The sequence below is a fragment of a genome, unplaced genomic scaffold (genome assembly GCF_019419815.1).
Source record: "Pyrus x bretschneideri cultivar Hongxiangsu unplaced genomic scaffold, Pyrus_bretschneideri_v1 Contig15, whole genome shotgun sequence".
Taxonomy (NCBI): Eukaryota; Viridiplantae; Streptophyta; class Magnoliopsida; order Rosales; family Rosaceae; genus Pyrus; species Pyrus x bretschneideri.
Genome location: NW_025999446.1, coordinates 2,667,201 through 2,692,183, shown reverse-complemented (window position 1 = coordinate 2,692,183; position 24,983 = coordinate 2,667,201). Strand labels below are relative to the sequence as shown.

Sequence of the window (24,983 nt, the reverse complement as noted above, 5' to 3'; positions counted from 1 at the left end):
GATAATGGTACATGTTCATCATTTGTGCTTAAAATTCGACATCTCACTATCAAATATTGATACATAATTATTCATTTGTTCTAAAACTTGTGCTAATAAACTATTCTAAGAGCATCTACACGTACACGATGAAAATTCTATGAAATCATAATTTATCATGAGCTAGCGCTTTGGTAATGTTGCAAAGTGTACCGTAAAATGGATTCTCTTCCCACTAATTCTGAATCAAGGAATGGAATCAGCTTGCTTTATTGACTTGAAGTCTTGAATTAGCACCAAAGAAGACTACAAAAACAAAGGCTGACCTAACGACTACCATTTAAGCAACTTATTTAGCAAATTATGAGAAGCTGACACGTCACTCCGCATCAGCACGGGCCACAGATTCATATTATCGTTTTGGACCATCCACTAACAAATTTAATTAGGCTTAATTAAACAAGGTGTTGCTTGTATGGGGAAACCTTAATTTTGTCCGCCACATTCGAGCACTTATGTCATGCTTTGATTAAAAAGCTGTGGGAATCAATTAGGGCATGAAGAGACGGAAGCAATTACAAGGGTCTTGATTTCACTAAGCAACAGGAGAGTAGTCATCCAATTGCAAACCAGACATGACTTTGTATGGAGGCACTCAAGTTCATTAGGTAAGTGGACCGTTAATCATTCTTCAAATAACTTGATTTGGGATTTCATCATACTTTACGTATCCTACGCAACAATAAAATGTTTAGCATATTTACTTACTTGGTATGGGTAATCTAATAAAAAAAAATGAGATAAGAAGAAATGAGTATGAGAAAAACTCTCATTGCTCATTAATTATCTCATTCCTTAACTTATTCACTCTTTTAGGTCTTGGTAAACACATAAATGAGACTGATACTTATTCTTTACAACATCATTCCTCTTAACAACACTGCAAACATTTAAATGCATGAATGAGAATGTTATGTATTGCTTATTCCTTACAATGTCCTAAAGTTATCTTTGACTCAAATCAAAATAGTCCAAGTTATACCATATCACATGCATAGAGATTACAGAGTCAAATTTGAGCTTTAAACTTTAACTCTTGTGCTTTTAAAAAATTTATACTCAATTACATATAAATCAAAAATACAAATTTTAATCTGCATCTTCTAAGGTGGAGTCCCAATTTTAACTATAGAGCTACATCGAATTTGAAATATAACTTTAAATATTACTCTAAAGTCATATATGAACTCCAAACTTTTAATATTGAGTCAAATTTAGAATCAAATTTAACTTTATACTCTAATTTTTAGGTGCATTTCTATTAATTTTAACTTCTCACTCAAATTAACTGTATATTGCTAATGCCACCAAACAAATTATTATCAAAGTAAGTGATATTTTTTAGGAGTAATTAGAATTCCTTACATTTTTTCCAATTTGTTTACACTAAACATCTGTTCTTTTACAAAATTTGGTTAAAATGCTTTGGTCAATTGCCAGCATTTTTCTATTTATTTAATATATATCCACTTAAGCTAACTAACAACTAATTTCCTATGATCTACGAATTTTAAATTCGTGGTTTTACTAAAAATGTTAATTTAACTAATTCCTTATTATCAATAAAAAAAAATAGTCCCTTCCTTTATTAAAAAAATTCATTACTACTTTCATAAGAAAACTTTATCAATTTGTTAGAATTTTACGTCTAGTTATATAAAAATTATATTTAAAACTTATGATACATTTGAAAATAAATGTACCAATTTTTGGTATGTTTAGATTCTAAATGTACCAAGAAACAAAATGTACCAAAAATCCAAATGTACCATATAATCAGACGTCCCAATATTATAGGTAATTAGACATACCTCTAATAAAATTGTAAAAAAAAATTTAATCAAATTCTTCAAATAGATGTTTAATCAATAAAATTAAAAAACGAGGCACTTATATCAAAAATTTAAGAGTTGTACACTTTTGTTAATTAGACATACCTCTAATAAAATTGTAAAAAAAATGTTTAATCAAATTCTTCAAATAGATGTTTAATCAATAAAATTAAAAAATGAGGCACTTATATCAAAAATTTAAGAGTTGTGCACTTTTGTTTTCCATGTGGAAGAAAATATACAGTAAACAACAAGTTGACCAACCTAAATAGGCTTATAAGACCACAACCATCTACTTATTCCCATCACCAATATGTGTACAAAAACTGACATCTAAGAATTAAGGCATGTGACATATCGAAATATAATATAGGCAAGAATTAGAAAGCATATTCGTTTGGCTGTTGAAACTGAACATGATTTAAGTGGGGTTGGCGGCTAGGGAGGGGGGGTGGTTTACTTAAATGAAGCTCAAATCATGAAAAGTGGTGGATTATTCATGGAAAATGGAAAGCATCATAATTTTCTTTGGACCTGAAATGACCCAACAAGTTTGTTTTGTCTCCCTCCACTTTGGACGGCCATATATACCATGACCCATAATGTTTGTTTCTAAATTCCTTGTCTTTTTTTCTTTTTCTTTTTCTTTTTGTTTTTTCTTTTTGGGGTTTCCATTTTTTTTTCCTTAGGAATTTTTGTATTGTTCCCAATTGTGGAGCTTTGACACAAATTATGTAGTCATTATGAATGAGTCCTAGCTAGCTAGTGACCTGTTTGATTAAGGATAAGTCAAAATTGATTTATTGATTTCAATAGGTGGAAGATCAATCCCACATTTGAGTGGAAGCTTTCAAACCACAACATGAATATGTGTGGCGTTGGTATTCTTAACACAAAATTGATGGGAGAGCTAATCGCCTCTTGGATTTGAAATGAAAGCGAAACTTGTACTGATCCCCTTTGTTTTAGCAAAACGTTTGATGAAATAATTGCCAGATTATTGCTATACTTCATCATAAACATATATCACACATGATTCAAGCTACCTGTTCTCATGATATAAGGCATTTAATTATGTCTCCATTTCTTCCAAATAAATGGTCTACAGTTTAAGTGATTCATGGTAGATTGAGAAAATATAATTGAATTAAGATGGTTGAAATTGGTGGCGGAACTAACCTCAAAAATTCGGAGAATGAGCAATTACATAATGCTTCAACATGTTCATCAGCATGAAAAAAAGCCCTTTGATTAAATTTTTTTGCACCTTTTTTCTGGGCTGTTTTTTCTTAATAAGTTATTGCTAAAATTAAGTCAGACAAAACAGGTATATATGGTTTCTCTAGCTTCCTATAGTGTGTAAATTTCAAAATATTCTTTCACACAAAAAATTGATGAATATTTGCTAAAATGTTTGCAGCCTTGCATGTACCAATAAGAATCTCAACCCAAATAATAGTTAAATAAAGGTACCTGTATTGTAATTGGGAATTCTTTTGCTCCCGCTTAAAGTGGGGTTGATGTTCATCGTTTTATTGTTTAAATCTCGAAATTTTTTGTCTTAAAGTTAGATCAAGTAAACCAAATTAATTTAAATATAACCAATAAAGTGGTAAGCATCATCCGTACGCATTGTAATTTGCATTGGCATATGGATCCCCACTCGATGCATACTGACCCCCTATAAGTTTTTTAGATCTTCTATAAAAAATTTGTCACATGAAGGTATTTATTATACTAACAGTCTAACATATATCTTTATGTTCACCGTTGTCTAAGTTTTGCGTGTTTATTTAATTTTAATGATTTCTTTTAAAAAAATTTGTTGCGATTTTGCTTCATTATTGCTTTTTGTTATTTAAAAAAAAATAAATCATCATCAACTCCATTAATAAAGAGTTACAGAGTTTGTGGGGGCTCATTGGAACCTTGCTCAAAGAAAATTCTTAGTGAAAACTCTGAACGAAGGAGAAAGAATGCCACACCTTCCTTACAACTCCAGAACTGGTTTACCGGCAACAATACAACTAATAGCCATGCATGGCCAACTTCAAACAAGAAAAGTAAAATTCTAGGTCTGCTATTGCTTATAAGGTATCCCTCAAATAACTTAAACGTGTTGTTAAACAAGTTTACAAACAGAAGCACACCGTACTACATGGTTAGGTTTTCTTTGAAAATAACAATGCAATCATAGATAAAAGTTGTGAAGATGACACTAAATCTATTAGGACAAATTAAATAATAGGAGTTTTAACGAAAAGCTTGTGGTACTGTTCACTTTAATGAAAAGTCAATCATGGTATTATTCACTTTACCTTTATTTTGTCCTTATCGTTAAAACTCAAAATTTTCAAAACCTTTTCACTAGTTTTCCATTAAATAATTAATGATCCAAAACCAACTCTTAAAAGTACTTGTCCCAAAAAAAACCTCTCGCCTTTCCTATACTCGTGACCTAAACATCAAACCCTAGCTAACGCTCCTCTAGCCATCGGCCTCTTGCTATAGCTCGGGGTTGGCGGCAGCTGCTCTTCCTTCTTCCTTTACTCATTCTCTCTATCCCTTCCCCGCACCTCCCACTCCTCCATCTCTTTACCCACTATTTTGTGAGCAACCCTCCATACTTTAATGGAGTGTCATTCTCAAAACTGTGAAGATTGAAGAAATATTGATGAAGATGAAGAAAGAATATGCAGAAAACAAAGAGAGAGAGAGAGAGAGAGAGAGCTCGAGAATGTTTGAGAGAAAAAGCTTGTATTTTCCTTTATGATGAAGTAATCTTTATAGTGTACACATATACTGTTTTTAATAGTTTTCTAATCATGTAGTGAAAGCTAACAACCTGGATAAGATTCTAATAACCTTATAACTACCTATTACAATCCTTATAACAACATATCTTATATGTCGACAAGTGGCTACATCTGTGCCCTTTATACATTCTTCACTTGGATCCTTATCTTTGTTACTCTTACATTCCCCCTCAATCTCATGCTTCAGTGAACTGAGCATGAGATTGCCACAGTGTTGCTAAAATAATGGAATAGATAACCCTTTTGTAAAAATGTCAACTGATTGATCAGCTGAGGATACATGTTGAACATATGAAGGTATCCTCTAGTAACTCTTTCTCGAACAAAATGGTAATCTATTTCAATATGTTTGGATTTTACACGAAATACTAGATTTGTGGAAAGGGCTATGGCTGAAACATTATCACAATGTATCATTGGAGGAAGTGTTATTGGAACATGTAAATCACAGAAAAGTTGTCTTATGCAAGCAAGTTCTGATACTGTGATGACAAGTGCTCTATATCCAGCCTCGGTTGATGACCTCGAAACAATATGCTACTTGTTTTAAGCCCATAAGATAGGATTTGAACCAAGAAATACAACAAAACCAAAAATTGATCTTCTATCATTGGGATCTCCAGCCCAATCTACATCACTATATGATTGAATGTATAGTGGTTTTGGTTTGAAGTGAATTTCATAGTCTGATGTGCTTTTAAAGTACCTGATAGTTCTCTTGACTGCAATTACATAAAACTCGATTGGATTATGCATGAATTGACATGCTTCATTCACTGAAAAAGCTATATCAGGCCTTGTAAATGTAAGGTATTGCAGTGCCCTAACAATAATTCGATATTGGTCAGGACTATGATATGGTTTTCCATCATCCTTGATTAGTCTGTGATAGGGAAGACATGGAGTAGCACATGGTTTACAATCTTGAAGATCCACTTTATCAACTAAATCTTTCACATACTTTGACTGAAACACAAATATCCCTTCAGTATTGTAACTTATTTGTAATCCCAAAAAGTAATGTAAAGTGCCCAAATCCTTCATTTCAAATTTTGTTGTCAAATCTGTAATGACTTTGGAGATCAGCTGTGGATCACTACCAGTTAATAACATATCATCCATATAGAGTAAAAGTACTACAATTCCCTGTGCTGGGTGTTTAACAAATTGTGAAGGACCAGCTTGTGATGCTTGAAAACCTAAACTTGGCAAAAAGCTTGTGAATCTTTCATTCCAGGCTCTGAGAGCTTGTTTGACTCTATACAATGACTTTTGAAGTTTGTAAACGTAATTGGATGGACAATTTGAACTCTGAAAACCTGAAGGTTGTTCCATATATACTTTTTTTTTTTTAAGAAGTCTATGTAGAAAGACATTTTTAACATCTAACTACCTGAGAGACCACTTAAACTGAGCTACTAAAGCAAGAATGAGTTTAATTGTTGTAGGCTTGACAACTAGATTGAATGGTTCTCCATAATCAATACCTTCTTCTTGACTGTATCCCTTAGCTCCAAGCCTAACTTTGTATCTTGACACTGAACCATCTGCATTTGTCTCTACTCTGTATACCCATTTGCAGCGAACAAGGTTTTTATCAGGTGGAAGAGGTACTAGGGACCAAGTTTGTTGAGAATGAAGAGTATCAATCTCTTCTTGCATTGCTGATTTCCATTCTGGAATCTGAGATGCTGCTTAATGTCTTTGGTTCTATAGTAGGTATATGAGAAGTTTTGACAGTTGCAAAATAGGCTTTCCTTTTAACAATACCATTATTTGACCTTGTTTGCATTGGATACAGATTCATATGGATTGGAAAAACAACAATGAGTTGTTCATTTTAGAAATCAGGATCAAGAGGGATTGGTGACTGTGTAGATTTTGGTATAGGCATTGTATTCGGTGATGATTATGTAGCTAATGTATCTGAGTAATGCAATGTGGGTGATTGAACAAACTATGTGGCACTAGATGAAGACGAATGTGTTTCTAAAGATTCTAAAGCTCTAGATGCATTCAATAATTATGTGGCTCTAGATGAACTTTGATTCAAAGATTCTGTGTCTCGAGATGATAATGAATGTATATTAGATGATGGTAATGTAAATTGATTATGCATAGAGATTGATGGTAATGGGATACCAGATGAATGCAGTGGGTTATTGTTTGGTGATATTGTAGAATATGGAAACTGTGTTTCATCAAAAAGGACATGTCTAGATACGTAAATTTTATTGGTAACAGCATCTAGACATATAAACCCCTTAGACCATCTACAACCCTTGGCTTAAAACCTAAAATTTTTAGCCTATAAAATTTAAGTTTTAGCCCAGAAGCAACTTTTTTGCTTCAATTCTTCTGACCTAAAATTTTAGCCCCAGATTATTAAAGAATGAATTCAGGCTATTTTTTTTTTCTTAAATTAAATTTTTTTTTTTAAAAAAAAAACATTATGTAGACTATCGTACATTCATTTTTATGAACATTTTAATCTAAAAATATTTAAATTTTGATAAATATTGAAAAATCACTAAATCGATACATGAAACACTATAGAAGAATATGAAAATCATGATATAGATGTATAAACACAAAATACATGAAACACATAAGACACACAGAACACATGTGAAGCACATACAAAACACATGTGAAGCACATACACATGTGAAGGACATGCAAAACGCATGATAGAGATGAAGCACACACAAAACACATGTGAAACACGTGACACACACGTAACACAGACCAAATACATACAAAACACATGAAACGCATGAAACACACCTACACATATGAAACATAAACCTTCAATCATCCTCTATATAAACACAGGTTGAATATCAAACCATCACACAACGTATTCACCAATCTTTCAACTTTCAAAGTGTTTTTGTTTCCTAAAAATCCTCAATATCTCATCAATGGGTGATAAAAGAAGGTGTAGCTTGGCAATGCAGATGGCATAATACCAAGCAACCTTGACAATACGGATGTAGAAATGAACAATGCAGAAGCCGAATTTGCAAACTCGCTTATGTAATATGAGCACCACGTCGAATCTAGCCATCATGGTTCTGTCACGGGTCGTTCATTTGTGTAATGTGATAAAGAATAGTGTCATAATCAAATGATGAAAGATTATTACATCGAACGTCCTAGATATCCTGCTCATGATTTTCAGAGGCGGTTTCAGATGAGGAGAGAGCTTTTTGAAACCATCTTAAACGCAGTTGTCAATCATGACCACTACTTTGCAAGGAAGATAGATGTCGTAGGTCGACAAAGTCTATCACCTCATCAGAAGCTCACATCTGCATTTCATATGTTAGCTAATGGGTGCTCTGCAAACTCAACTGACGAGTATTGCCGACTTGCACAAAGTATTGCTATTGAGAACCTGAAGTGCTTTTGTAAGGTAATTGAAGCCATATATGGAGCCACATACCTCTACAAGCCAAATCTTAAAGATTTGAAGAGGCTTCTACGCAAAGCAGACAAAAGAGGCTTCTATGGCATAATAGGAAGTCTCGATTGTATGCATTAGGAGTGCAAGAATTGTCCTACTGCTTGGGCTTGCCAATTTAAGGGCCGACACATCAAACCAACCATCGTGCTTGAGGTTATGGCATCTTACGACACATGGATTTGGCATGCATTCTTCAGCACTCCTGGATCAAACAACGATATCAACGTTCTTTGGTCATGACACACTCCGCAAAGATTTGGTTGAGTATATATGGCGTCGAGAAGGTGAACGTTGATGATGTTGGTGTATTAATGTGTTCTTGTGTTAAGTTTAAGTGTGCTATTTTTTTATTTTATGTAATAATTTTAAATGTACTATGTTGGTATTTTCTAGTAATAAATTGAAGTGTCTTCTTATGCAAAGTCTCTTGTCTGGTACATTGTCAAAATTATTGAATGCCGTTTGCATTATTGAATGCATCTATTATACATCAAAGTGTGCAATAATAAGTACAATAATTATTGAAGGCATCTAGATTAATAGAAACAATAATTAATAAGCCATAAATTTAATACACACGACAATTAATGCATAAACTTAATACAAACGACAATTCATAAACCACATAAACCTAATACAATCGATAATTCATAAACTTAATAATGATATCCACCATATTGACTTGGTGGTGGACTTGGGATATAGCCTTGAGATGAATCATTATCTTGAAATATACTTCTTCTGGTATGCCTTCGCAAAATTTCCTTTTGCTTATCACGTAAGAATTTTTTCCTCTCTGGAGTGTATTTGCTAAGGTCCTCCATCATGAAATTACATTCAAACCTTTTTTGCTCCCTATCCCCTTCTTCCTTCATGGCCAAATGCATTCAGGCCGCTTCTTTTTGCCGAGAGATATGGCTTTCGGTCAGTCTTGCAAATCCGGTAGCAATTTTTGCACTCATCGAATCTTGGGACTTATCTTTTCTCTTTGTTTCCTTTTGCTTATCTCTTCATAGGGGCCTTGCAAAAGAAGAAGTTGGGGGTAAATTCATTGACACATTCATTGACATCACTTGTTGGTGCGGATTCACGTTGAAATAATCTTCCTCATTGTTGGTCCGCATCATTTCCCCACCTCGAACAATCTTTGAGGACATACCAAGCATGGTGCAACTTAAAAGGTTGTCCTTTTGGTGTTACTCTTGTCTTGTAAATTGCCATTGCTTTGTCACCTTATGCAAAAAATACATAAAAACAATTAGTTGCAAAATAATATTATGTACATGACAAATAAAATATCAATAAAGAAACTCACAATTTCTGCAGCACTCCTTCCACTGGCCATGTCAACCATGGCTCTGTCCAAGCTTCCCTTCCATAAGTGCACTCTTTGTTGATAACCTTCCACCAATCGTAAACACCACCACCTTCCCTTCGGTCGGCTTTGAAGTTTTCATGGAACTTATCAACGATTTTACCCCACAAAACCTTTTTATTTTTGATTCGTGCCAACGGCACCATCTTCGCTAATAGAAATCTATGCCAAACATAAAGCAACATCTTCTTCACAGGTCCAATTACAACCTCTGACATGCTCTTTTGCCATCTTGAAAAATTTGGAAATGGGAAGATATGGTAGAAAGAAAAATTGGAAGAATTGTAGGAGAAAAGTCAGTTTTGTGTGGATGTTTGAACTAATACATAGGTATTTATAGAGTTTTTGGGTGATTTTTGAGTTAAATAATTTTTTTTTAATTATTTTAGCCGTTGGATTTAAATTTGGGCCGTTAGATCTTTTTTTTTTTACCATTAGATTTGATTACATTTTATCTTAGCTATTGGATTCAATAAATATATAAATATAAAACTAAAAAAAAAAATTTGAATCTAGGCTATTGGATCAACCAACGGCCTGTTGATTCCATCCTTGACTGTTGATTCCATCCGTCGGATCAAAAGAGTTGTTGGCTCGACTAGGGAATGTGGCCGACATGCCCACGTGGGTAGGGCCTAGTTGGCCTGAATGCTCGTGCGTCGCGTGCGTCTGGCGAGTGGGTGGGGAGCGTTTGGCGCACAAACTGCCCGGTTTCAAATTGGTGGGGCTCACATCGAATCATGGGCTAAAATTTGGACGGAATTTGGCTTCCTTTTGGCTTTTAAGTTTTAGCCCACACATTTAGCTTGGGTTGGTTTTTTTTTAGGGGGGGGTGGTGGGGAGGGAATAAAAGCTCAAATTTAGCTTTTAACTCCTGCATATCCCAGAAAAATGCAAGTTGTTTTTTGTTGAAGTTTTGTAGTATGTATGGTTTAAGCAATGGATAGCATGCACATCCAAAAACTTTGGGATGAGTAATATCTGGCACTTTACCAAAGAGTAAGGTATAAGGACATTCCATTTTAAGAACAACACATGGCATTCTATTAATCAGATATGTGGCAGTGACATAAGCATTGAACCAAAATTTTGATGGTAGTTCAGCAATTTTGGCGTAATGTAATGGCAGTTTCCACAATATGTCTATGTTTTCTCTCTTCCATTCCATTTTGTTTTAGAGTGTATCGGCAAGATTTTTAGTGTAAAATGCCTTTTGAGGTAAGAAAGGTTTGAAACCTTATGCTTGTATATTCACCACCACAATCACTTTGAAATTGTGTAGTAAATTAAGTACACAGAAAAGTATAGAACTGAACAAAAATTGCACAAACTTCTTATTTATTATTCATTGGGAAAACCCATGTGTATCTATTACATTCATCAACAAAGCTAACATAGTATTTATAGCCTTCAAATGACAATACAGGGGCATGACCCCGTACATCATTGTGTATTGTTTCTAGAGGATGTACAGACTTATTTGAGAGGATTAAAAAAATGGTATTTTAGTAAATTTTCCTTCTATACAAGGTATACATATAGTTGGACATATATCTGTGAATGCAGAAGTCTTAGTGTGTTGCAGTGTTGTAGAGGTGATATCATTGGATTGATGTCCTAGTTTTTTTGTGCCATAAGCTTTTGCTAATTGGTTTTATATGGTAACATGCATGTAAAAGTGAGGATGCAGGTGACAGTTTCTGTGAAGATAAAGGATTAAATGGAATAGGATAATGACCAACTCTACACAGTCCCTTGAGAAGAATTTTCCCTGTGATTTTGTCTTGAACCCAAAAAGAAATATCATCACATATGAATCTACATTAATTGTCCTTGCATAGTTGATAAATAGATAGCAGATGTTGTGATAGCCTAGGAGCATGCAATACATTTCTCAATGTGAAAGTATGTGTAGGAGTTACTAATTTTGATGTGCCAATATTGGAAATGCTCAAACCCGCACCACTAGCCGTGGCTATCATATCATTTCCTTAATAAGTTGCAACCAAGTCCAAATTTGCAAGCTCAGATGTCATATAAGATGTTGCACCAGTATCTGCAACCCAATATTGCTCAAGTGGTGCAATTGGATTGTGATTAACATACATTGCAATGAGATTAGGAGATGTGGTCTTCCTTGATATGCAAAATTGTTTCTGTGATAGCATTGAGTGACTAAATGTTCAAACTTCCAACAAATTTGACATTGAAATGTGATGTCAGTGGTTGAATTGTTATACCTTTGAAAATAATTTGTTGTAACATGACCTCTTTTGTTGTAGATTTGACAAGTTGGAATCTCAGTGGGATGCTCAGGACATGAATACTAATAAGGTTTTAGAGTGCCAAAAATTCCAAAACTCGAATTGGGAACATTAGATCTTTGACCACTATTGTATGGAAACCTGCCTCTTCCTTTTTTTCTCTGAAGTTAGAGCCTTTGTAACCACCAAAATTGTAAGAATTAACCTGATGATTGTTTGATGATTCATAATTTGGAGCTGACCTATAGCTTGAATTATGCCCCTGAGAACTTGATCCACCATTAAATTATACTCTTGACTTAAACATCCAAACCAGCAAAAAACTGTGATTGAGATGGATGACTATCAAGAACCAACGCTTTCCCTTTATCTGGTTAAGCACATGCAACCATTACAGTCTCAAAGTTCAAGGAAGTCTCAAAAAATTGACTAATAATAGCTTCTTCAGCAATTGTGATCTGAAATCTTTAAGAGTAATACCATTGTCCCTTCCTCAAATAACACGGCAAAATGTGTTATATTATACGGAGAGCCCCTTGAGAGCAAGAATGATAACATCATCATCTTCAAATGTGACTTCAACTATTGCAAGGTGGTCTTTTGCATCTTTGATCTTCTAAAGATACACAGTTATTGAATTAGACTCTTTCTTAATGTTTTGAAGCTCCGTTTTCATCTGAAAGATGGTAGCTTTGGTCACTGTAGAAAACCGTTCCTTGAGATTTACCCACATGTCATGAGAACTCGTGTTTCCAAGTATACACAAAATTGCAGTAGGAGACAAAGTTGTTGTGAGAAGTTGCATCAGGGCACGATCGTGCATTTTTCAGACTTGATACAGATCAGTTTCTACTCCTTCGATGTTTAAGTCATCAATGAACCTCTAGAGGCATTTCTTTGATCCATCGATGAAACCCAATATACCATGTCCTTCCAACAGGAGCATGATCTGAAAACTTCATGCAAGGCAGCTGGAATCATCCTACTTGACTGTTACAGATGTAGAAACAGTCGGAATCAGGCTCGTAATGGGAGGTTGTACAATCTGTATTTGAGCAGTTGTAACCATTGTTGCAAAAAGAATGAATCTTTGTCACTAAGAACTTTAATTAAGCAGTTGGCGTGCAAGAGAAGAACACCTTATTTTCTGGCTATTTGATACTTCAAAGAATCCCAATTTGTCACAAATGCTTATCAAACTAGAGGGTTCAAAAAAGAAATCAGAGTGTAGAAGTTTTGCGGAAGCACCAGACCATTTCCCGGTGATGATACCATATGAAGATTGAAGAAATATTGATGCAGATGAAGAAAGAATATGCAAAAAACAAAGAGAGAGAGAGAGCTCGAGAGTGTTTGAGAGAGAAAGCTTGTATCTTCCTTTATGATGGAGTAATCTTTACAGAGTACACATGTACTGTTTTTAACAGTTTTCTAATCTTGTAGTGAAAGCTAACAACCTAGATAAGATTCTAAAAACCTTATAACTACCTATTACAATCCTTATAACAACTTATCTTATATGTCGACAAGTGGCTACATCTGTGCCCTTTGGATCCTTATCTTTGTTATTATTACAAAAACCATCACATTATCATTTCAAGATAGATTTGTGGGATTGAGTTGGACTTATGCTTGTGGTCGGTTGAAGCCCCCTCTTACCGATTAGTTTCCACAGTGGTCGTGCGCCCCCGACGTTTTAGTGGCTAAACCGCTTCCTTGCTTCAGATTCTAGTCCAATCCACCTCCAAGGACTATAATTGTTACGAATCTAGATTGATTGGTGATGGTTGCGGACCCATGAAAAGATCTATGATTGAATTGTTGTCCATGACCAAGTATATGACAAATACACCTTGATTAGGTCGTGGCTGGTGTAGATCCGGTGGCGTTGCAGATGTTCCAGATCTGCACGCCCCGCTTCGACGTTGTGGATATAAGCTGATGGTGAATTTTTTCTGGCTTAGCAGCGTTTTGTGTATGTTTGTGCCGCCCATCACTTTGTGTGGCCTCGCTTCTTAGCGATTGCTTTTGTGTTCCTAGATTTTGGATTTTCCACCATTAATCTATTGTGGCAAATGTATATTGATGGTTCTTGTATGTCCATGGTTGCCATATAGGGGATTAATTAAGTTTGCTTATACGCTTATTCTCTCCGAATCCAGGATTTGGTAACTGAAAAAGTTCTACTCAGTTGGCACGCTTGTAATTGTAATTGTGTTGTAATCGTGTTTTTTTGTATCAATGAATTATCACTATCAGTTTTACTTAAATTATCACTTTCATAATGTTTGATTTAACTTTATGTGTGACCATCCAAGGTTTGTTGTTAGAAGGAAGCAGAATATATGTTTATGAAATTCTAGCATATCCGTGTGTGTAATTTGTCTCAATGTTAGCTATGGACATACAAAATAAATTAAATAAATTTTGAGATGCTAACGAAATATTCAGGCATAAATAAAAGAATTAGTATGGCGGCTTCCCCTTTTGTACGCACGTCCAGCAACATAATGGTCATTGGCTGCATAAATATGGCACATAAGTATAAAAATAAAATTGATATATGAAAAAGGCTAGAAATACCATTACTTGTATACTACATTTAACGTATTTCTTGAAGGTTTCCTTAACGTCACTCTCGAAGTACACAATGGACAAAAGATTTAATAAAAAAAATTTAGATTCCATGTGAGTTGTAAATGGATTCGAAACCTCTTGATGTTTGGATATTGAGTAATGTTTGGTAAACTAAATTTGTACATTCTATTTAGAAATTAAATATGTCACTAATAAGAAATAAATATATTAATCAACGTTTATATAATAATTCAATCATCAACTTTCATATCATTTGATTTACAAAATTTTGTCTACACATATTTTCTCCTTAGCATTATATTTTATCAATCCATCACATCAAGACAGATAAGAAAACTTCTTGTTAATTGTCGCTTACAAAGAAAATTTAAGAGGTTAGCCATACGGTCGATTTAATCATGTAGATTATATGAGACAAATTACACGTAACGTATGTGATTTCTGATAATTACCAGTTATTGTATAAAATATAAAAATATTACTCTTACTATATATTTGTACTGTCATTTGTGAGTTCTTCTTATGTGCAATTTTAATTTATTTCCCTTAACAAAATGATATAATAATTAATTTGGAGGTATCTAGCTAATTTTTTCAAATAAATAAAAATATTGTTTCTTTTCTTGCATGACGATATGACCTTTTTTTTTTGTTTTTTTTTTTTTTTTTTGGACAAATGATAGTGCTATTATGTTAAAATGTTAGTTAGGGAAAAGAAGGATCAGTGAATGTCAAACTTGCACTAGGATTCATAGATATAATTGATTTCTGCAACTGCTATAAAACATCATCGACTTCTCACAAATATTATAACATAAAAAAGGGTAAGCTATATGTCATAGTAATAAGCTCTTGTAGCTCGGTTGACTAGAGCACCCATTCAATATAAGGTTGTCTTTAGTAAAACCACCAACGGAAGCATATTGGTATGCCCATCTTCTCTATTTTAGGTTTTCCTTGAAAAAATATACATACAAAACAGCCATGTCAGCTAGTGAAGGGGAATTCCACCAATGAAGATTCCAAATGGGGATGCACAGGACACTTGTTTCCAATTAGTTAACTTGCCCTATTTGCAATCTTTCCCTGCCGACCCTCCTCTATATAAAGGACATTAGACCTCACACTCTTTAACCCACTCTTAATACACAGCTGCTTAGTTCTGAAATAGTTTTCATGGCTTCCATAACATTTTCAGGCGCTACTGGAAACTTCTCTTTGCTGCCAACAGCTGCCGTTTCTGAGAACTCAAATAATATAAAGGGTGGGTTTAATCCCTTAAGAAAGAACTTGAATAATACCAGAAAAAAGCACAATGGTCGAAGCTTGGTGTCCACAAACGTAGCAAGTCCACCATTGCCGGCAATAGCTCATCCACCCCCAAAAGAAGAGAGTGGCGATGGTTACGACAGGAGTCACGTAGCATGGACGAGTGTGCGGCAGGAGAGATGGGAAGGAGAGCTGCTTGTCCAAGGAGAAATACCATTGTGGCTGGTATGTGATCGTTCATTAATTAATTTCATGTACATAATTCTTGGTTTATTCTATCAAAGAATTGTTGCTGATGATGATTCCTTGTTACTAAATCTAAACTACAAATTTATTTGAGATTCACCATGATAAATTGGTTCAGATTCATAACACATCGTATCTTCTGTTGCTATACAATAGAAAAAATTTTATTCAAAATATCAAATACACCCAATAAGAACTCAATCTATATATATATATATATATATATATATATATTAGGGTTAGGTCAAAAATAAAAAATAAAGGATCAAAATACGGTACGATGTTGTAAGCCAAAATAATGTAAGTTTACAACTTTACTCAGAAACTTGCAGGAAATAAAAATAGAAGAAAGCGCAAATTTGTATAAAAAAACCAACCCTTTTCTTATTCCCACTAATTTGATCGTGCTTTTCTAACCTTTCTTGGTTCGTAGTGAGAGGCCCACCTACCACGCACATAGAAAGAAGATTTGTCCTTGATGACGCGTGTGTCTTCTTGCTAAATGCTAGTGCTAGTATATGATTAATTTTTAACAATGATATCATTTATATTAAGAGACGGAGAAATGTTAGCTTAACCTAACATTGAATTAATAATAATGTAGTTCAAATTTGCTTTTGACGATAATCGAACCTAAGATCTATCACTCACAAATGAAAAGAAGAATATCACTAAAATGTAGCACTAAGTGACAGTATATGATTAATTAAGCTACACTAAGTCTGATAATGAATTAATCAACTTACTGTCGATCGCCACATAATGCATCGGACAAATGTGGCACTGGGCCTGCTGGCCAAGTACAAATATTCCCGACTTTAATTACTTTTATAATGCTATATAATTCATCGACAAGAATGTAATATGACGTTGGCCTTGTCCATTTCTTTTACTATTTATTTATTACCAACTATTTGTCTCATTCCTAATAATTTTTCTAATACTTCTATCTACAGTTATTTGTAGACAAATAGATCCAAATTAATTAGGCACCATTTTATTATAAAGGGTAAACATTTGCTGAATATATAGCTAGCTCATAATTAACTTAATGTCACATGCAGAAAGGTACGTACCTAAGAAATGGGCCAGGGCTGTGGCACGTTGGGGACTACAACTTCCGCCACCTCTTTGACGGCTATGCCATGCTCGCCAAACTCCACTTCCACGACGGCCGCCTCACTGCTGGCCACCGCCAGATCGAATCCGAGGCCTACACAGCTGCCATGAAGAACCAAAAAATATGTTTCCGTGAATTCTCTGAGGTCCCTAAGCCGGCCAATTTCCTATCTTATATTGGAGAACTAGCCAACTTATTCTCCGGTACATCGTTGACTGACAACGCCAACACCGGAGTGGTTAAGCTAGGTGATGGTCGGGTTGTGTGCCTCACAGAAACCCAGAAAGGATCAATAGTGATTGACCCGACCACGTTGGACACTTTAGGAAAATTTGAGTACAGTGACACATTGGGTGGTTTGATACACTCGGCACATCCTATTGTGACCGATACCGAGTTTTTGACTTTGTTGCCGGATTTAATCAAGCCGGGGTATTTAGCGGTCAGGATGGAGCCGGGTACTAATGAGAGGAAGGTGATCGGGCGGGTTGATTGTAGCCGTGGACCGGCTCCTGGTTGGGTGCACTCTTTCCCTGTGACCGAGCACTACATCATTGTGCCCGAAATGCCACTGAGGTATTGTGCTGGGAATTTGCTCAAGGCCGAGCCCACTCCCTTGTACAAGTTTGAGTGGCACCCTGACTCTAAGGCGTTTATGCATGTCATGTGTAAAGCTAGTGGCAACGTTGTAAGTTACTACCCATCTGATATTTTGTGTACTAATTAGTATGTTTTTTGATCTTTCGATTTATTATTTGTATGCAATTCCTTTGTTTTGAAGGTGACAAGTGTGGAAGTTCCATTGTACATTACGTTCCATTTTATTAATGCTTATGAGGAGACAGATGAGGACGGTAGGGTTACTGCTATCATTGCCGATTGTTGTGAGCACAACGCTGACACCACAATTCTGGATAAGCTCAAGATTCAGAATCTTCGATTGTATACCGGCAAAGATGTACTACCAGATGCTCAGTACGCACATGATATGACTACTCGTCTTATATAAATCAATACATAACATGATCTTGCGAGACTGGGAATCCTTTATCATGTTTAATATATTCGAACAAAAATTCTGTCAAAATTAACCATATATGTGACCTAATTGGAGCTAGCTATTAATTTGTTATTATTCTTTTGATGGAAATTCAGGGTTGGTAGGTTCAAGATACCACTGGATGGGAGTCCATATGGAAAATTGGAGGCAGCACTAGACCCAAATGAGCATGGAAGAGGGATGGACATGTGCAGCATAAACCCTGCTTATCTGGGTAAAAAATACAGATACGCTTATGCTTGCGGGGCTCAGCGCCCGTGTAACTTCCCTAACACCCTCACCAAGGTATTATTAATTAAAGTTACAAAATTACATGCACTACTTCCATATTCCGCGTTGTATTATATCATCAGCAGTTTTGAGCTAGTTTCTCACTCAAATTCTTTGAATATATGTAATTGCAGATTGATTTGGTAGAGAAGAAAGCTAAGAATTGGTACGATGAAGGAGCAGTGCCATCCGAACCGTTCTTTGTTGCCCGTCCCGGGGCAACTCAAGAAGATGATGGTGAGATTATCATACTTGAAAACTAAAAATCAAAATCAAGCCAAATTTTAAAAATCTTAAAGGCACCTTTCAGTGGTTTTTTTTTTTTTTTTTTTTTTTTTAAGTAGAAAATGAAATGGTTATCAACATCTCCTTAATTTTATAAAGAAATTACTTACAATTAGAAAACTTAAAAAAGAAGAGTTATTACTTTTTATTTGGAATGATTTCTAAGACATTTATGTGTACATGATATAGGTGTTGTAATCTCGATGATTAGCGAGAAAAATGGAGATGGATATGCATTGCTGTTAGATGGATCAACGTTTGAAGAGATTGCTAGGGCAAAGTTCCCCTATGGTCTTCCATATGGACTGCATGGATGCTGGGTTCCCTCCAAAGAATCATAGAAATGATGAACTAGCCAGTATCAGTTCTACATTCGTTATTTACAGCTAGCCAAAGAATGTTCCCACTTCGACTGCGTTGATATATATGTAGGTCACGGTTAGCTAGGTACACAAAAATATGCTATTCGTTTATATGATATGAGTGACATGTAAGCAGATAGATATAGGCTGTACCTACGCATAACAATGTGACAAAATCTATGTTCATATTTCTTTTCGTTTTAAGTGAGCGTTGCGAGTTATAAACTATATATATATATATATATATATATATATTTTCTTTTTGTTAAACATGTACTATACATATTTATCCCATAATTTGAAAGCTCAATCAATATTTGTTGGTTGGCCGAAAAATAAATTAGTATTTTGAAGTTCATTTGATAATCATTTCGTTTTCAGTTATTGTTTTTAATTTTTTTAAAACTGATAACTTATTTGATAATTATATTTAGTTTTAAAAAAAATAAAAGGGTTAACTACAAGTAACTACCCAACTTTTAAGGATGATTCCAAATTAGTCCAACACTTTCTAAAACATTCCAAAAACTACCAATCATTTTGAAAAATGAACATTTGTTAGGTCACTACCGTTAAGTGATGAGGTGAGCAAATTTAGTGTTAAACTTGACTAAGGAGACCAATTTCAGGTTTTAGAGCTTCAAAGATGGCGATCGGTAAAGATCAACTTCAATTTTTGTCCACGTTATCACTTAACATTAATGACATCATCATTTTACACTGGTAACATGTGCTTATTGCCTAACATGTCTATTTTTCAAAACGTTAGGTACTTATTTGAAATGTTTTAAAAGGTTAAGTCAATTTGGAATCACCCCTAAATATAGAATAGTTATACATACCTAACCCAAAATAAAAACTATAAGCCAAAAACTGAAAGCAAATTTTTTAAGTTTTCAAATTTTGGCTTTCAATGAAATCTGAAAATAGTTACAAAAAAAAAAGTTTTTAATTTTCATACTAAATAAAAAAAAACTAAAAACTGAGAAAAAAAAATAAATAAATAAATGAAAAATAAAGAAAAAAAGAAAAAAGGTTAGTAAACGAGCCATAAGTGCATTTCTATTTTCTGATACCAAACTGCCTCCGTGGGCAGCCAGTGCAATATGATTTTGGGTAAGTTCCTACTGAAATCAGTTAGCCGGTATACATAGATTATTATAAGTTATTCTAAAGTTCACCAAATAATTTCGGCATAGAGAAAGAAAAAATGGATAACTAATTACACGCAGAGAGGAACGTACCTAAGGAAATGATCAGGGTCTTTAGCACATTGAACGCTACAATTTCCGGCACCTCTTCGACGGCTATGCAATGTTAGCTAAGCTCCACTCCAGACGGCGGCCTCACTGCCAAACCAATTCCGAGGCTTACAGGACGGCCATAAAAACCAAAAAGCTACGTTATCATGGATTCTCTGAAGTCCCAATGCACTATAACCTCCTATCCTACCTCCTCGAGCTTGCCAATCTATTCGTCTTTGGTGCATCACCGTAAATTCGTTGATGGCCGTGTTGTTTGCATTACCGAAACTTAAAGGACACATTGGGGAAACTTGAGTACAGTGACTTGTTAGGGGGTTTGAATGAAAGGAAGGTGACAGGCCAGATCGATTGTAGGGGTGGACGCACTGCGGATTGGATTCCCTCTCTTCCTATGACAGATCACTATGAAATGTCACTCAGTCAAAAGCGTTTATGCAGGCCATGTGCAGAGGTGGTGGCAAAATTTTACGTCCCTTTCTTGACTAAGTGGTATTTCTCTTTTCAGTGTTGGAAGAAGTCCCAAATTTAATTTTCGCTTCCCTCGTACCATAAATAACTTTGTAATATTCATTTCATTGTTTTGAAGGTGGTGTGCATGGAAGCCCTGCTGTATATATCATATCATTTCATTGATGCTTACGAAGAGGAAGACAAAGATGAAGGTGGGAGGGTGACAACGATAACTGTAGTTTTTGTGAGCACAATGTTGATTGTCGATACAACGATTCTCAACAAGTTTAGGTTACAGTACCTCCAGTCATATACCGGCAAAAATGTACTACCAGATGCTAGGTATAATTTAGTGCCACACCATTCACATTTTCCATTACCAAGACTATATTATGAAGGTGATTTCCGCACCCTGCTTTTCTTTCCATGAACTCTTTTTTTTTAGCCGTTAGATTGAAAAGAGTAAGGAGAATCAAGGCCCGTTTACAAAAGGAAGAATAGAAATCATTTCCCAACATTACTATTGTTATTCAAGGATTTCTTTTATTTGTTCTCTGATAACAAGCACATTTCAATATATGCTCTTCTTCCTCGAACTTCCCAAGTATGAAAATACAGTACAACAAAATTTTCTTCCTAGAGAACAGAATGGTAAGGTAACGACCCCGCACCCGTCTCTCCTCTTTAAGTGATCTCGACAGACATACTTCAATTGAGTTAGATACCAAAGACAAACCAGATCGAAGAATATTGTAAGGCCAAGAGCTCAATTCGATTGCTGAAATGATGACTAAAGATAGAGATTTTGATCACTTCTGGTCCGTATACACAGCATCAACATCATCAAGTTCAAGCAATTGAGACATAAGTTCCTTGTTCAACTCCATAGCCTCATCATCTACCTGCAACAGACCAGTAGTTTTACCTCAAATGCTCGAAATCGACTTGTGAATATGAAGACAGTTTGTGAAACAGTATACAATTCGCATGGTGACAAGAAGAAGAAATCCCAGCTATAAGGCTGTAACAGATCAAAGTCATATGTATGCAGGAGAGACAAACCTCAATGGCGCTTATTGGAAGCAGCTCAGAACCATTATCTGTCTCAAAACTTACTCCTTCCTCACGTAGCTTTGAAAGTACTGTTGCGTAGTTCTCTGATGAGCTTACGATTTTGAAATATCTACCAGAAACCCAAAAAACAAAAAAATAAATTAAATAAAGTTAAGAACCGTATATAGCAAAAGGAGAATAGTTCACAATGATGGGTGTGTGTGTGTGTGTGTGCACGCCTGTGTGTGCTCACAAAAATATGCATATATCCACATTTCAATGATTGAACCAGGTGCCTACAATAACACGTATGAATGGAGTTCAACTACTAGATGGGCTTGAGGCTCCCATTTAATGAGCATGAAAGTTGACCTGACCACAAGTGAAGATCTTGTATTTCACAGAAAACGTAAGCTCACAGGCAAAGTGAGTCAAGAAGACTCATACCTTGGACAATGGCAATCACAACTCAATTGGATGACGTTAACTTAGCAAAATCATATATCAGTTAAAAAAACCAGAGAAAGTTGAGTTACAACACAAATATAACACATAAGGAACGCAGCTCTAGTGGAAAATTACCTTTCTGAATTATCTTCGGTATCATCTTCATATACTGGTGGTTCTATAACATCCTCAGCACCAGCATCTAAAGCAATGGAAAGGAGCTGATCTTTATCAACATCTGAAGCTTTTATGTTTACAACCCGAGCACGCCTGAATTTGAACAAAACAGATCCTGAGTCAGCCATCTTCGCCCCACAGTCCTTCACCACCTCTCTAACTGCTGCCACAGACCGGTTTATTTTATCAGTCAAGACCTCGACTACCATACAAGCTCCACCAAAACCATATACCTGACAATAGTAGCACCCAATAAAATCAGGTCACATGAGAAAAGTATCAAGCCAATAAAATAAATCCTTAATGTTGAACATAAAACATTTAAGCAGGACCAACGAAGATCTAGCAGATGACACTGATACCAACCTCGTATACTTTCTCAATGTAAGCTTCTTGTCCTTTCTCAGATGCTTTCTTAATGTTGCGCTCCACAATTTCCTTGGGTACATCCAGCTCCTTGGCTTTCTCCAAAACAGTTGCCAGGGCCATATTCGATATAGGACTTGGACCGCCTTTCTTTACACTGCACCATTAAGGCACAACGAAAAGTTACCGGCATTGCGCAATACCAAATACCCTCTATTGTTGAAACTATGAAACTTGTGTAATTCTCAACAACTATGACTAGGAGATAACATTTGCCTTTATACAAAGATTAGACTTTAATCAATGCTAAATCAGGCAATCAGCAGTAGCAAAATACAAAGAAGGCCGGAGCGACTAACTTACGCAGACACAACTTCCTTCCCTATCCTGCTATATAGCTTTGCCTTCTTTGCATCTTGAGCCCCCTGCAGTAACAATTCCACAACTTTCAAAACAAACCCAACAAACAGTCACAAAACGCTGACACACATTACACGGGCATTTCATCAAACACTTGGCGTGCAAGAAAATAAAAACCTACACAGCAGAACGAAAGAGCTGACCTTTCGGCCGGCGATTTTGCTGGAACGCCTGCCCATACAGAGAGGAGCGACGGTCCATATGGTTCTTCTCGCTGCAGCGCCGCCGTGCATGTGGGTCAAAACCCATGGCGGCAATGATGAAATTGCAGATGAATACGATAACTTTCTGCTCAGCAGAACATTCCCTGAATCAAAAAGTCAGCTAAAAATTCACTCTCGAAAGCAAAATTCAGAATTCAAAGAGAGGAAGAAGATGGGTATATGACATGTACAGTGCAGAGCCAAGGAGTTAAGGGACTTGGAGGAGACGCCATTGCTGAATCTGTGAACAATTGCTCCTAATGCTCTCATTGTACTAGACGACCCCATCACTGTTTGCCGCCGCCTTCGAATTTGTGTCCGAGTCCGTGACGCTGTCCAGTGTCCACTGCCAATGGAGGTGAAAATCTGCGAGCAGCTTCACGATCATACCCTTTTTTATTGGGCCTTGGCGCCACCAGCGCATATGAGCCTGGCCCAAACCTACGTGAGCCTGGATTTTGAGTACCGAACAAGCTTTTTTCTGCATCTCGGTTTCGTATTTCTAATATGCTCCGGTGAATTCTACACCCCGAAACATTTTGCTCTAATTTTTTGTAAATGATTCGATTCGGAGTATTGGGGTATTGATTTTCGGTTTGATTTATTTATTCATTATTTTTAAGGGAACTTTAACTAAAAGCTTTTGGTTCATTTTTATGAAAAATCATATGTTTACATTAAAAGGTCAATCCTGGTACTATTCACTTCACCTTTTATTTTATCTTTATCGTTAAAACTCAAAGTTTTCAAACCCTATTCATTAGTTTTTCTTTATTTTAACAGAGTGGATGTTTCAAATTTTTTGGACATCTTCTAACATTAGTTTCATTTTTCATGTAAGAAATATAGTTCATGACGATTTGTGTTGTGATTTTGCAATTAAACTATAAACTATCCGATCATTCTTTACTTTTCTTCCGAAAAAAAACCGAGCACAAACTTTTGGCACGTTTACTAATTTGGATAGAGAATTGGAACTATTTTGATTCCTGATTTTCTCGAAAAACCTTATACGGGACTTAACTTGCTACTAAAATTTACTGAGTGGTACTACAATTCACTCAAAACTCACCATGTGGCAAGTCTTAAGGGCTGGTTTGGTATTGATGTGCTTTGAAAAAAATCTGTTTCTGCTGTGCTATGAAAATAAGCAGCTGTAAAATAAAGCAGCATAATATTTGGTAAACTTTTTTGTAAAAGTGCTTTTGAAAAAAAAAAAAAAAAGTATTATAATGCTTGATAAACTGTTATGTAAAACAGATGTGAAAAAAAAACTGGTTTTTCAAAGCTGGGCTTTGCAGCTTTATGTTTTTAACTTTTTTTCACCCAAAACTGTGAAAAAAAACTGAAGCTGAATGTTTACCAAACTAGAGCTTTATGTTTTATAGCCCTAGTTTGCAGCTTTGTGTTTAGCAAGCTGAAACTGAATGTTTGTAGCTTTGTGTTTTATAGCCATTTTTTTTCAGAATCACCTCTGTACCAAACTAGAGCTTAGATATCTTTTATTATTTATATTTAAAACTTTCATAATTATTTTTTCCTACTAATTAGTATACACGATGAACCAATCTAATGGTTCATTTTTTTTTTCTTTTTT

General features: G+C 35.3%; 2 protein-coding genes across 4 annotated transcripts; one reads left to right on the top strand and one right to left on the bottom strand.

Moving 5' to 3' along the window:
• Positions 1 to 14,889: 14,889 nt before the first annotated feature.
• LOC125475420 (carotenoid cleavage dioxygenase 8 homolog B, chloroplastic-like) lies at positions 14,890 to 19,127 on the top strand. The gene is made up of 6 exons (XM_048580152.1): positions 14,890 to 15,887; positions 16,973 to 17,716; positions 17,810 to 18,003; positions 18,184 to 18,373; positions 18,493 to 18,595; positions 18,833 to 19,127. Exons 1-6 carry the CDS (start codon positions 15,570 to 15,572, stop codon positions 18,982 to 18,984), a joined length of 1,701 nt encoding a protein of 566 aa, XP_048436109.1. The 5' UTR covers positions 14,890 to 15,569; the 3' UTR covers positions 18,985 to 19,127.
• Positions 19,128 to 21,224: 2,097 nt separating this feature from the next.
• Positions 21,225 to 23,892, bottom strand: LOC125475514 (probable transcriptional regulatory protein At2g25830). 3 transcript variants are annotated; one of them, XM_048580319.1, is made up of 7 exons: positions 23,572 to 23,892; positions 23,327 to 23,490; positions 23,127 to 23,188; positions 22,764 to 22,920; positions 22,356 to 22,630; positions 21,783 to 21,903; positions 21,225 to 21,622 (listed from the first exon to the last, which is right to left on the bottom strand). In XM_048580319.1, the coding sequence occupies exons 1-7, from the start codon at positions 23,672 to 23,674 to the stop codon at positions 21,530 to 21,532; spliced, it is 975 nt and encodes a 324-aa protein (XP_048436276.1). In that variant the 5' UTR covers positions 23,675 to 23,892; the 3' UTR covers positions 21,225 to 21,529. The 3 variants fall into 3 exon arrangements, with proteins under 3 accessions (XP_048436276.1, XP_048436278.1, XP_048436277.1); XM_048580321.1 differs by having other exon boundaries at positions 23,327 to 23,471; positions 23,572 to 23,887; XM_048580320.1 differs by having other exon boundaries at positions 23,578 to 23,886.
• Between the last annotated feature and the right edge of the window lie 1,091 nt (positions 23,893 to 24,983).

What these genes read in the sequence shown, in the direction of transcription:
- LOC125475420 (XM_048580152.1), top strand. Translation starts at nt 15,570, where the DNA reads ATGGCTTCCATAACATTTTCAGGCGCTACTGGAAACTTCTCTTTGCTG. An exon ending in GTAAAGCTAGTGGCAACGTT is followed by an intron (nt 17,717 to 17,809) that starts GTAAGTTACTAC and finishes TTTGTTTTGAAG; the next exon opens with GTGACAAGTGTGGAAGTTCC. An exon ending in GATGTACTACCAGATGCTCA is followed by an intron (nt 18,004 to 18,183) that starts GTACGCACATGA and finishes ATGGAAATTCAG; the next exon opens with GGTTGGTAGGTTCAAGATAC.
- LOC125475514 (XM_048580319.1), bottom strand. Translation starts at nt 23,674, where the DNA reads ATGGGGTCGTCTAGTACAATGAGAGCATTAGGAGCAATTGTTCACAGA. An exon ending in ACATTGAGAAAGTATACGAG is followed by an intron (nt 22,631 to 22,763) that starts GTTGGTATCAGT and finishes TACTATTGTCAG; the next exon opens with GTATATGGTTTTGGTGGAGC. An exon ending in ACCGAAGATAATTCAGAAAG is followed by an intron (nt 21,904 to 22,355) that starts GTAATTTTCCAC and finishes GGTTTCTGGTAG; the next exon opens with ATATTTCAAAATCGTAAGCT.